Source organism: Babylonia areolata, chromosome 8 (assembly GCF_041734735.1).
Source record: "Babylonia areolata isolate BAREFJ2019XMU chromosome 8, ASM4173473v1, whole genome shotgun sequence".
Lineage (NCBI taxonomy): Eukaryota > Metazoa > Mollusca > Gastropoda > Neogastropoda > Buccinidae > Babylonia > Babylonia areolata.
Window position 1 is genome coordinate 15,315,258 of NC_134883.1, and position 12,019 is coordinate 15,327,276.

At 40.1% G+C, this 12,019-nt stretch overlaps 1 protein-coding gene across 2 annotated transcripts in view; it reads right to left on the reverse strand.

The window, feature by feature from the left end:
* The window catches only part of LOC143284567 (DDB1- and CUL4-associated factor 1-like), a 62,282-nt gene that overhangs the window by 20,186 nt on the left and 30,077 nt on the right, over nt 1–12,019 (reverse strand). For both annotated transcript variants that reach the window (XM_076591358.1, XM_076591357.1), the window contains exons 24-30: nt 10,161–10,236; nt 8,758–8,819; nt 7,915–7,978; nt 5,392–5,463; nt 3,160–3,299; nt 1,827–1,908; nt 684–917 (exon numbers count right to left, since the gene is read on the reverse strand). In XM_076591358.1, the coding sequence (XP_076447473.1) occupies nt 684–917; nt 1,827–1,908; nt 3,160–3,299; nt 5,392–5,463; nt 7,915–7,978; nt 8,758–8,819; nt 10,161–10,236 (730 nt within the window). The remainder of the gene's footprint in view (nt 1–683; nt 918–1,826; nt 1,909–3,159; nt 3,300–5,391; nt 5,464–7,914; nt 7,979–8,757; nt 8,820–10,160; nt 10,237–12,019) is intronic.

Consider the following 12,019-nt stretch of genomic DNA (forward strand, 5'->3'; position numbering starts at 1 on the left):
AGCACACAGTACAGCACCTCTAAAGGAACATCTCTCACACTGTCAGGTATTCTGACAGTCTTTTTGAGAAGACAATAAACCCGACCCAAGTCCCAAGTACAGCATACACTTAGTGCATGTAAAAGAACCCACCTTAAGTACAGAATGGTCCATGGTAGAATTCTGTAGATTCATTTAGTCTGTTAGTGAAACAAACACAACTGCAGACAGAAAAAAAAAAGAAGAAAAAAAGGTTGGCACTGCACTGGCAACACTCGCTCCTGGGGAGAGCAGCCAGAATCTCACTCAGAGAAATCTGTTGTGACAGAACGTAACACAATACATAGCTGAATATCATGCACATGAGTCACAAATGCTGCATGTGCAGTTCGAAAGACTACCACCTCATATGTGACATGAATTTAGGCATTCCGTCATTATTTCAACAAGGTGTAACAGACAGTATCACGCTCAAAAGAGCCGAGCAGAAACTAACACTGTGTGTTAAGGCTGGCACTGCAAATGATCCACACATTCTTTCTCTCCCCATGAGAAATGTTTGAGAACCGATAACACATCTGTTAGTACGCTATAATTTCACTCACCCACCATGCAAGCATGTACGCACGCATGCACAGCACAAATGACAGAACCCTGTCTGTGTGTCAAGATCAATGACGCAGGTGAAAGTGCCAAAAGGATACCACTTCAGAATTGATGACAATCTCCAGACCGTGGGGATGGAAGACACCACTGATGTACTGGTTGAACTTGTCAAACTTGTGCAGGGGTTTGCGGGAACGCACATCCCACAGCACTCCGTCGTTCAGCACCAGCTCGTCTGTTGGAGAGAAGGTGGCAATGTTGGCTCTGTAGTTGTTGGCCTTGGAGGCATCGTACAAGGTCATCAACCGCACGCCAGTGGCCACATCGTAGATCTGTTGTCGGACAGAAAACAAAAAGGTGAAATGATGATGGGACCACATCAGATGAACTGAAGTGTGTATCTGACAAATATACAAAGAATCAAGCAGAAGACTCAAAAGAAACACTGAAAAAACAAAGGAAGAGGAGGCAAAGTGCTGGAGGGGCCTGCTGAACAGGAACAGACAGACAGCAGAGGACTGCTGCCAGGAAGAATGTGCCACAGAAGCACGAGTTCTGGAAGATTTGTCAACTGCACAAAAACGACCATCCGGCCTCTCTCCAATCCCTTGATGTATGTTCTGTCTTTGACACAACGTGTCAAGAGCACAAAAGCAACTAAAAAATACTAATCAGGAATGGATACATGGTCATACTCAGCCCAAATTTAATGACAGCAGGAAGCAAGATGTCTCCCAGAACAGAGAAAGGCAGCACAGCTGTTTATTTACAGTCTGTAAGCATCCTTTGTTTTGCCTTTATGATCATGGCAATGTATTTCATAAGAGACAGAAAAGACTAACTCTGCCAGATGTTTACCAATCAATATTGTTCATTATGTTAAAAAACTTCTGACAATGTGACAAGATGACATTGCTAAGCTTGCATATCAAAAAACCAACAACAAACAAAACAAAGCACAAAAAGGAGTGCAATGTCACACTTTCCTGTATCTTCATTAAAAAGGGAAACATGGCAATGAATGAACATACAGCAGTCAAATTTATACAAAAAGAAACAATCAAAATGTTAAAAAAAAAAAAATCAAAAAAAAATCAATGACACCTGTGCAATAATTTATCCTAAAATTGTATTTGATTCACCTATGACCTGCAGAATGTGCATTTTTGCACCAGTGGGTCATGGTATGGCAAAAGATAATCAAACAGAGTGTGTGAAGGCCGTAAGTCCCACTAACTCACATGTGCTGTTTCATTGTTGGTGCCGATGATACGATCCTGCGTCATCTTGCTGAACTCAGCCACCTGGTCATCAAACCGGTGTCTGCACACACAGTGCCAACACAGTCAACATCGCATGACACTATCCGTGTAACACATCTACTCAACTTGCGCAAAAAGTTTCTTTACATTACCATGGTACCAAGCCAAAGTCAGATAGCTAACTTCCAACAGATTATTTCTGGAAAAAAAAAAGTTGGTACACTTGGTTAGGAATCTTATAAATAAACAGCAGAATAAGATTCATTTTATAAAAGAGACTAAACAAATAACTGAAAACTGAATGTAAGATATAAAGAATAAAATATGCACATTTTATAAAAGAAAACAAGAAACAAAATCCTCCGTATTAATCCATAGCACCATCTGAAAATAACAAATAAAATGTAACATAATTAAAAATTTTGGGCAAAGGGAAACCCGTAGTTCTGTCCAACTGAACTGCACATATTCATATGGGTACATGTGTGTGTGTATGCATTTGAATAGTGTGTATATGTTTAAGTGCCCAATTACCTATAGTTTATGTAGTGTTCATAGAATCTGTGCATAAATATATAAATATCAAAATAGTGTGTGTGTGTGTGTGTGTGTGTGTGTGTGTGTGTGTGAGTGTGTGAGTGTGTGTGAGTGTGTCTGTGTGTCCATGAATTACAAGCACACAAACTCCATGTGGCTCACAGTAGCAAAAACAATACAACCAACAGTTTATGTAAAATGCAGACAACTGTCACAACTGATGGAAATCCTTTTCCTGTTTTCTTTTTTCTTTTTTAAATGCTGCTGTTTTCTTGTTGGTGTAAAAGTTGTATAAATGTACCTGGTCATATAATAAGTCATAAAATGATCTGTAATTCTTTTTTATAACCCCCCCCCCCCCTTCCAAAACATAAAGAAGCAAACCCCCCTCCACCCCCATTCCCCAAAACAACCACCCTAGCCAACAAGGTTATGAACTACACACACTTAGCACACCACAGCCTAAACAAGATTATCCTTACTAACGGGCAGCAAAAAAAACAACACAAACCAATCAAACAAAATCAAAGCAACAAGAGAGAGAGAACTGCAACTGGAAATGGAATGGTTTATTCGCAATCAGGCCACAGCCCCAAGCGAAGAGGGTATATGTAAATAAAATATAACCCAATGAAAATACATAATCAAATAAGCATAAATACAGACAACAAAAAGTACATTATATCTGTATAAATATATATATAAAAAAAGTACATTATAACCGTTTTACGAAGTAACTATTTCCAAGAGAGAGAGAGAGAGAAGCAGCACTCACTTGACTACCAGGTCGCTCTCGCTGTTCCAAAGGGCGCATTCCTGGGTGACCCCCCAGGCAGAGGTCAACAGGAGACGCCCGCCGTGCCCTGGCTCCATCTTGATGATGGGGGCACTGTGGCACTGTAATGTCTGCCGCTCCTGCTGACCCCAATCAACAACAATGTTGTGCACCCCGTTAACTCCATGTGTGTTGTGTTGTGTTGTGTTGTGTTGTGTTGTGTTGTGTTGTGTTGTTTGTGTGTGTGTGTGTGTGTGTGTGTATTGATGATGGGGGCACTGTGGCACTGTAATGTCTGCCGCTCCTGCTGGCCCCAATCAACAACAATGTTGTGCACCCCGTTAACTCCATGTGTGTTGTGTTGTGTTGTGTTGTGTTGTGTTGTGTTGTGTTGTGTTGTTTGTGTGTGTGTGTGTGTGTGTGTGTATTGATGATGGGGGCACTGTGGCACTGTAATGTCTGCCGCTCCTGCTGGCCCCAATCAACAACAATGTTGTGCACCCCGTTAACTCCATGTGTGTTGTGTTGTGTTGTGTTGTGTTGTGTTGTGTTGTGTTGTGTTGTGTGTGTGTGTGTGTGTGTGTGTTGTGTGTGTGTGTGTGTGTGTGTGTGTATGTGTGTGTGTGTTGATGATGGGGGCACTGTGGCACTGCAGTGTCTGCCGCTCCTGCTGACCCCAATCAACAACAATGTTATGCACCCTGTTAACTCTATGTGTGTTTGTTGTGTGGTGTGGTGTGGTGTGGTGTGGTGTGGTGTGGTGCTGTGCTGTGCTGTGCTGTGCTGTGCTGTGCTCTGTGTGTGTGTGTGTGTGTGTGTTGTGTGTGTGTGTGTGTGTGTGTGTGTGTGTGTGTGTGTGTGTGTGTGTGTGTGTGTGTGTGTGTGTGTGTGTGTGTTGATGATGGGGGCACTGTGGCACTGCAGTGTCTGCCGCTCCTGCTGACCGCAATCAACAACAATGTTATGCACCGTTAACTCTATGTGTGTTTGTTGTGTGGTGTGGTGCGGTGTGGTGTGGTGTGGTGTGGTGTTGTGCTGTGCTGTGCTGTGCTGTGCTCTGTGTGTGTGTGTGTGTGTGTGTGTGTGTGTGTGTGTTGATGATGGGGGCACTGTGGCACTGCAGTGTCCGCCGCTCCTGCTGACCCCAGTCAACAACAATGTTGTGCACCCTGTTAACTCTATGTGTGTTGTGTTGTGTTGTGTTGTGTTGTGTTGTGTTGTGTGTGTGTGTGTGTGTGTGTGTGTGTGTGTTAATGATGGGGGTGCTGTGGCACTGCAGTGTCTGCCGCTCCTGCTGACCCCAGACAACAACAATGTTGTGCACCCTGTTAACTCTATGTGTGTTGTGTTGTGTTGTGTTGTGTGTGTGTGTGTGTGTGTGTGTGTGTGTGTGTGTGTGTGTGTGTGTGTTGATGATGGGGGTGCTGTGGCACTGCAGTGTCTGCCGCTCCTGCTGACCCCAGTCAACAACAATGTTGTGCACCCTGTTAACTCTATGTGTGTTGTGTTGTGTTGTGTTGTGTGTGTGTGTGTGTGTGTGTGTGTGTGTGTGTGTGTGTGTGTGTGTGTGTGTGTGTGTGTTAATGATGGGGGTGCTGTGGCACTGCAGTGTCTGCCGCTCCTGCTGACCCCAGACAACAACAATGTTGTGCACCCTGTTGTGTTTGTAATGTAAAACCATACAGCTGTGCGCATTCGCATTATAAACATGTGTTACAGGACTAGCTATTAAAATTGGTTTATATTTTCAAAATTTTCTATGAGTTCAATCTATGTTGATTATAAGTTACAGCCCTGTAAACTACTGTCTTCGAAAGACTGCTGCAGAGTTCATGTGATAAATCATCAAGACTTTTTTGGTAATTTATTGTTCAAGGACTTTTATCTGTTGTAAAAATAGAAAATAAAATTAAAAAAAAAAAACACCCCAAAAAAACAACAACTTCTCAATGATATAAAACAAGGCTGTCACAACCATATGCAGAAATAACAAACATTACTCATTTACTGTTAAAACACAACCAAAATATGCCCAATATCACAATCCAGCAGGGTGATAAGAATGCAGGCATGATATGTACCAAAATTGTTTTATTAGATCATTCTTCATCCAAGGTAAGTGAAACACACACACACACACACACACACACATGTATACTCTCAAGCAAACACATAAAACACATACATGTATGCTGTCAAGCATACATGCCTAAAACACACTGAAACGCTTACCGTCCATTCGTAAAGCTCAATAAACTTGATGTCACCAGAGTACGTGCCCAGCATTAGAGTCTTTTCATCATGCTGCACAGACAATATTAACAATCATTATGTTTTTCCACTTTTTAAAAAAATTATCTATTTAATATTTTTATTTATTTTTCTAAACTATTATTTCTATTCATTTATTTTTTTCTTATATATATATTTTTTTCTCTCTTTTTTTTTTCATCAGGGCCTGACTATGCGCGTTGGGTTGCGCTGCTGGTCAGGCATCTGCTTAGAAGATGTCAAGAAGTGTATATGGATTTGTCCGAACGCAGTGACACCTCCTTGAGTTTCTGATACTGATACTGATACTGATTTTCCACGTAGTGCAAAGAGATATTTCTCTGAGCACTTTCTCGTGGCGATAGCCTTGAGATGGCCTTAGAGGATGGTGAGGCTCGAAGCACCATAATTTGATTTGATTTGATTTGCACACTTACTGCCACCGTTAGTATATTTCTCTGCCCAAGCAAGTATGTACACGTGCATTCATACAAGTGTCTACTACTCTTTGTGTGCGTGTGCATGCGTGTGAGTGAGAGTGAGTATCTGTGTGTGAATATGTAGGTACTGGCAACCTTTTTTTTCTGTTTTTTTTTTTTTTTTGTAGAAAAAATAAAAGTTCTGTTAAAACAACTCTAAAACAAGCTTAGATTAAAACTATAAGTCAACACAAACATCCCACAACAAAAATTTCTCTCTGTATTAGAACCAAATTTACAGCCAACTGAAGTCCATTGAAATTGAGCCTTTTTGCATGCCATTTTGAGCTTTTGGACAAATCTCCAATTTTACAGCATCACTGCATATATGCTAAACAAAAGACACAGCTTAAAAATTAAGGAAAATGATATTTTGTATATAGTAAAAATGCCTATTTTTTTCCAGCTATATTACCTGATCATTTTATTGATATTGAGCTCTAAAATCCAATATTTTTTTTTTTTGCAAATTCTCCCATGGCAAAATTTCTTCATTTATCAAGCTATTTTTATGAAATAAAGTAATTTGTATTCATCTAAGCAAGGCCTCTAAAATGGGGAACAGCAATAATGCAATTTGAAGAAACTGTTTTAGATTTATTGCACATGATCTCTAAAATTTAACATTGAAGTCTTCTTTTTTTTTAAATGGACTGGCACACATACACAAATACACATCACTATTCTCTTTCTCTCTAACATACACACACAATACCATGACTTTTGAATTAAAAGTCACATTCAACAACTTTTTTTACTTTCTTACCTTTTTTTTTTTCAAATAAAAAAAAATCATGTTATCAAGTTGCAGGAATGATGATGTTCTGGAAAAATGTAAAAATATTTGTGTAATAATTTGTGTTTTGTAAATAAAAGTGAAACCACTACCATAAAATATATCTGCTGATTAATTTAATTTCAACAAACAGCAATTCAACATACTTATCATTAATTCCATCATGAAAATAAGAAAAAAACGATCGTCACTTCAGTTTGAGTCGAAATGAGGTGCGGCAGCATGGGGTATTCCCAGTGATCGAGCACTTTCGTGTACTTATTTATGAAAAATACCCCCCTCTTAAATGTTTATTGATGATATAATCAAGAAGATGATAGTAAAATCAAACGAACTCAAAGGTATTTCCTATAATGTTCTGGAATCGACCAAGATCATTGTTTTAGTTTGGCTCAGCTGCGACTACCAGTTCAGCATCCGAATGATGCATAGCCTCTCTTTCGGATCAAAGCTCATCTGCACCAGAAAGGTCACACGGTAGTTTTGTATACTATTCAACAGAAAATTAAAAGAGCTTTTGTTTTATATCCATAATAACTATGTTTTTTATTACCAATTTTGAGAAGTCGAGCGAGAATCGTATGTAACGCCCTGTATTTGCAATATGTGGTTTTGCAAGCCGAACCAATATTCACTGGAAAGACGAGGTTCCGACAAACACAGCTGTACTAAAAATAGCTCTGTAGATAAATGGGGCAGCCAAACAGAGTGAAGAAAAGAGAGACACGAAAATCAGTTGACATGATCTGTAAGAGCAGTCGGCCACAGCGTGCAAGAGGCCTTTCAACTACCCTCGATTTTTACTCTTTTAAAAACTCAACAAAGCCAAAAAGCAGAAGAAAGACAAAAACAGCACTGGAAAGAGAAGAAACTGAACTTTATTTCCATATAAAACATATCTTTATTTCCTAATCATCACTCAAGTTACAGGCTTGGGGAAAATGGGCAAAGATCGATGTTTTTTAAGTCTTAGCTTCAGTTTAACAAGTGAGGCTGCCGGTACCTAGTATGTGTGTGTGTGTGTGTGTGTGTGTTAGTTTTCCCCTTGATGTAGAAAACACACACACACACAGAATCTAACCTCTCCCATTTCATTCTCCCCACTGTAATGCATGCAACACAACACCTGTCCTCTTCTCCCCAAAGTGTATTCTCCCCACAGACACAAAATGTGAAATGCAATATTCCTGGAGGAATGGCTGGACTCACAGAGAAGCAACAGCTGGCAAAGTTGTCGTCATCTTTGTCCCTGTACGTTTGACAAACCTGGAACCTGAAAACCACCCACACAGTTTGTCAACACAATGTTGACATGCTTGCCATTGACAAACCAGTTGTCAACACAATGTTGACATGCTTTCCATTGACAAACGATCTGTCAACATAATGTTGACATGATTTCCATTGACAAACCAGTTGTCAACACAATGTTGACATGCTTTCCATTGACAAACCAGTTGTCAACACAATGTTGACATGCTTTCCATTGACAAACCATTTGTCAACACAATGTTGACATGCTTTCCATTGACAAACCAGTTGTCAACACAATGTTGACATGCTTGCCATTGACAAACCAGTTTATCGACACAATGTTGACAAGCTTTCCATTGACAAACCAGTTGGCATGCTTTTCGTTGACAAACCAAATTGACATGCTTTCCAATGACAGACCAGGAGCCTAAAAACAGCTCCATGGTTTATCAACACAATGTTGGTATGCTTTCCACTGAAAAATCAGTTTATCCATTTCTACCAGTTTTTTTTTTTTTACCCCCCCCCCCCCCCAGCTCATTCTTCAAAATTAAAAAAAAAAAGAAAAAAGAAAAGCATAACAGTGTAGCAGAAAACCTAGCTACTATGAATTTCATACATCAAACCCAACACCTCCACCCCCTCCACTCCAAAAACTGATCATTTCAGTCTTATTTAAAGTGGTATTGTCTTTTCTTCATTTCATTATTCCCCATGGAAGACAACTGGATTTTGCTAATGGTAATATCACACACACACACACACACACACACACACACACACACACACAGAACATACCTGTTGAAGAAAAGCTTCCTGTTCAATTTTGCCCCATCTGTCCCACCATAAGGGGGAAGGATCTGTTGAAGTAACACATATCACATGAAAACATGTAATAATATGTGCACATAAATCAGTCAAGATGATAAAGGAAAAAAAATCATCTAAATGTCTTTCCTACGTTCTCTAATAGGTGGGGGAACGGGGAGAGGGAGGGGGGAGTCAGGATGGTGATGGGATTGTGTGTTCATGTTGGTATGTTTTGTAAAGGGAAAAAAACCCGAAAAAAAGTTCTTTGCTCTACAGAATAACAGGTAGTCTATCATCTTGAAATCCTCGTGATCATTTTTGGAGTACACTGCTGAGCACTGTCTCATTGTATGTAGAATTATGAGCAAAAAGCAGATAAATAATATTTCTCTCTTCTTGTGCACTGGAGGACACGTAGGTTTATTTTATTTTATTTTATTTATTTTTTTTTTTTTACACAATTTTGAGTGTTGTTTACTTGGATGTACAATGTTCCTTTTCTGCCTTTTTTTGGGGGGGGAGGAGGGGGGGTGGGTGGTGGGGGGGGCTTGCAGTACTTTCTCCTCTTATAAAAAGCAAAAATCAAAATCAAAAACACACTGACACACTCACAACCACACAGATATACACAGACAAATGTGCACACACACACACAAACACACACATACATGCATGCACACCCAACGCACATTGACGGGTGCAATAGCCGAATGGTTACAGCGCTGGACTTTCAATCTGAGGGTCCTGGGTTCGAATCTCGGTGCACCTGGTGGGTAAAGGGTGGAGATTTTTCCGATCTTCCAGGTCAACATATGTGCAGACCTGCTAGTGCCTGAACCCCCTTCGTGTGTATGCGCACGCAGAAGATCAAATACGCACGTTAAAAATCCTGTAATCCATGTCAGCGTTCGGTGGGTTATGGAAACAAGAATATACCCAGCATGCACACCCCCGAAAACGGAGTATGGCTGCCTACATGGCGGAGTAAATAAAAAACAAACAAACGGTCATACACGTAAAATGTTACATGTCTGTCTGAGTGTGTATGTGTGTGCGTCTGAAATCTGATTGAATGACACAGGAAACGAATGATGAGCGCCCAGTGGCAGCCGTCAGTCGGCTCTACCCAGGTAGGCAACCTGTGGTGCAAATGTCCCCGTGTATGTAAAGCACTTAGAGCTTGGTCTCTGACCGAGGATAGGCGCTATAGAAGTATCCACATCAATCAATCAATCAAAACATAAACACATAAAAAAGCAGTTGCTGCTTATTCAATGTTTCATCATGAAATAAAATTGTCTTTAAACTTTACACGCACACGCACGCACGCACACACACACACACACACACACACAGGACAACCAGGGAAACGCAAAACAAAGGGAACTGACCGCTCTGTTCAAAAGGCGAGAGGTAATGGACACCGGGGCGATCCGTCGACCCAGGGGCTCTGGACACCTGTGAGGTCTGCACACCACCACAGAACAGCACACTTATCCTCACACACACACACACAGATTTCTCCACTGTGCTGAAGCACAGAGCAAAACTTAACACTGTGTACCCCTCTGAGAACTGACTTATCTGCATCAAACGGGTTGCTTCCAGTATATGGACATTTCTGCACTGCAGTAGGTCTACATGTTCAGTTCCACTTTCTCAATCAGTCGTAGTATCAATCGGTGCTTTCAGCTGCTCAGCTTTAGCCTCTCTGTTGTTGGCTGGTGTTTTCAGGAGGACTGAGTGTGTCTCTGATGATGGGCACATTTTGTGTATTAACTCACTCAGTACGGCCAGTCCTCTCTTCTCCTCTACACAGACCCCTCGGATGTCCTGTGGGTGTCTGAATGACCCAACCTTTAGCTTCCGTCGTCAAAATTGTGCTATTCTTTGTCAACATTCACCTCTTCAGTATAAGAGCCTTCCGCTTGCAATATTTTGATGATGGTAATTGGGGTGGAACGTTGTTAACGTCGTCTCTTTCGCCGTTCGTATGGAGAGAGTTAAGCATGGCTTCATCCTTTCATCCAGCTGTTGTCAGGATGGTCCACAGAAAACTGCAGTGCAACTGTACTGATGGGGTAAAAAAAAAAAAATCCCCAACCAGAAACAGAAATGGGAACCACTCAAGTAGTGACAAGCACACAAACCGTGACACACACAAAATTTTTTTCCTACAAAACAACAGACGGCAGAGCAATACTTACCAATGATTTTATGACCAGTAGAAAAAGCCACAGTAATGATGGGGGAGCAGGGGGGTGAGGAGAGGTGAGCAGGATATGAAAATGGTGTGTATAATTGTGAACAGCAGCAAGTAAAAGAAAAAAAAGGTTCAAAGCTACTCAGCTACTCTCCCCTTCCCCATTTTATATACACTTGCATTACTTTCTTGCCAAAAAAGATTTCTCTGAGTGAAATTTGGATTGTTCTCATGTAGGGCAGCACAACAACAAAGTACAGAGCCAACCTTTTTTTCTTTTTCACCCTCGTTTGTTTGTATATTTGTTTCCATACTAAAGCAGATTTTCTTTAACAGACTCTTGCCAGGGACATCTCCCTTGTTTCTTTTTCTTTTCTTTTTTTATTCAGCATTTTTTTCCCCCTTTCACATGTAGACAAATATGCAAGAACAACAATAACAAAAAAATCACACCATGTACCATTGTAAAAAATAAAATAAAGACAGTAATAATAACAAGTAAAACAGGATAAAGCTGATAGAACATAAGTCGATGGATTAGTTATGCTAGAGTCAGCAACGACAGTTTACCCCTGGATCAGATACATCAATTATTAGATAATAATATCTATTTTTAAAAAAACAACAAAAAACAATAATAATGAAAATAAAAAATAAAAATAAATAAATAAAAAAGAAAACACACACATACAAAAACATCATCACACCAAAAATCCCATGGGAAGAGGTGGTTATAAAGAAGATTTAAAAAAAAATAATACAAGTATTAACAACTGGGGAAAAGAAAACACCGGCTTAAAAAAGTTCCATTGCACATCAAATCTGGATACATCATCTTTAGTATACGCATTAAGCTGTTCAATTTCATATTTCACATAAAGCTGTTTTAGAAAGGCAAGCAGACCTGGTGTGCATTTTTCAATTTTGCATTTGTAGACATACAGTTTGGCAAACATTATAATGAAATCAAATATATTATCTGTTTTAAAATGCTGTGCTATGCCGAAAAGTACTAAGCTGCAACTGTTACAGGCATTTTCACATTTT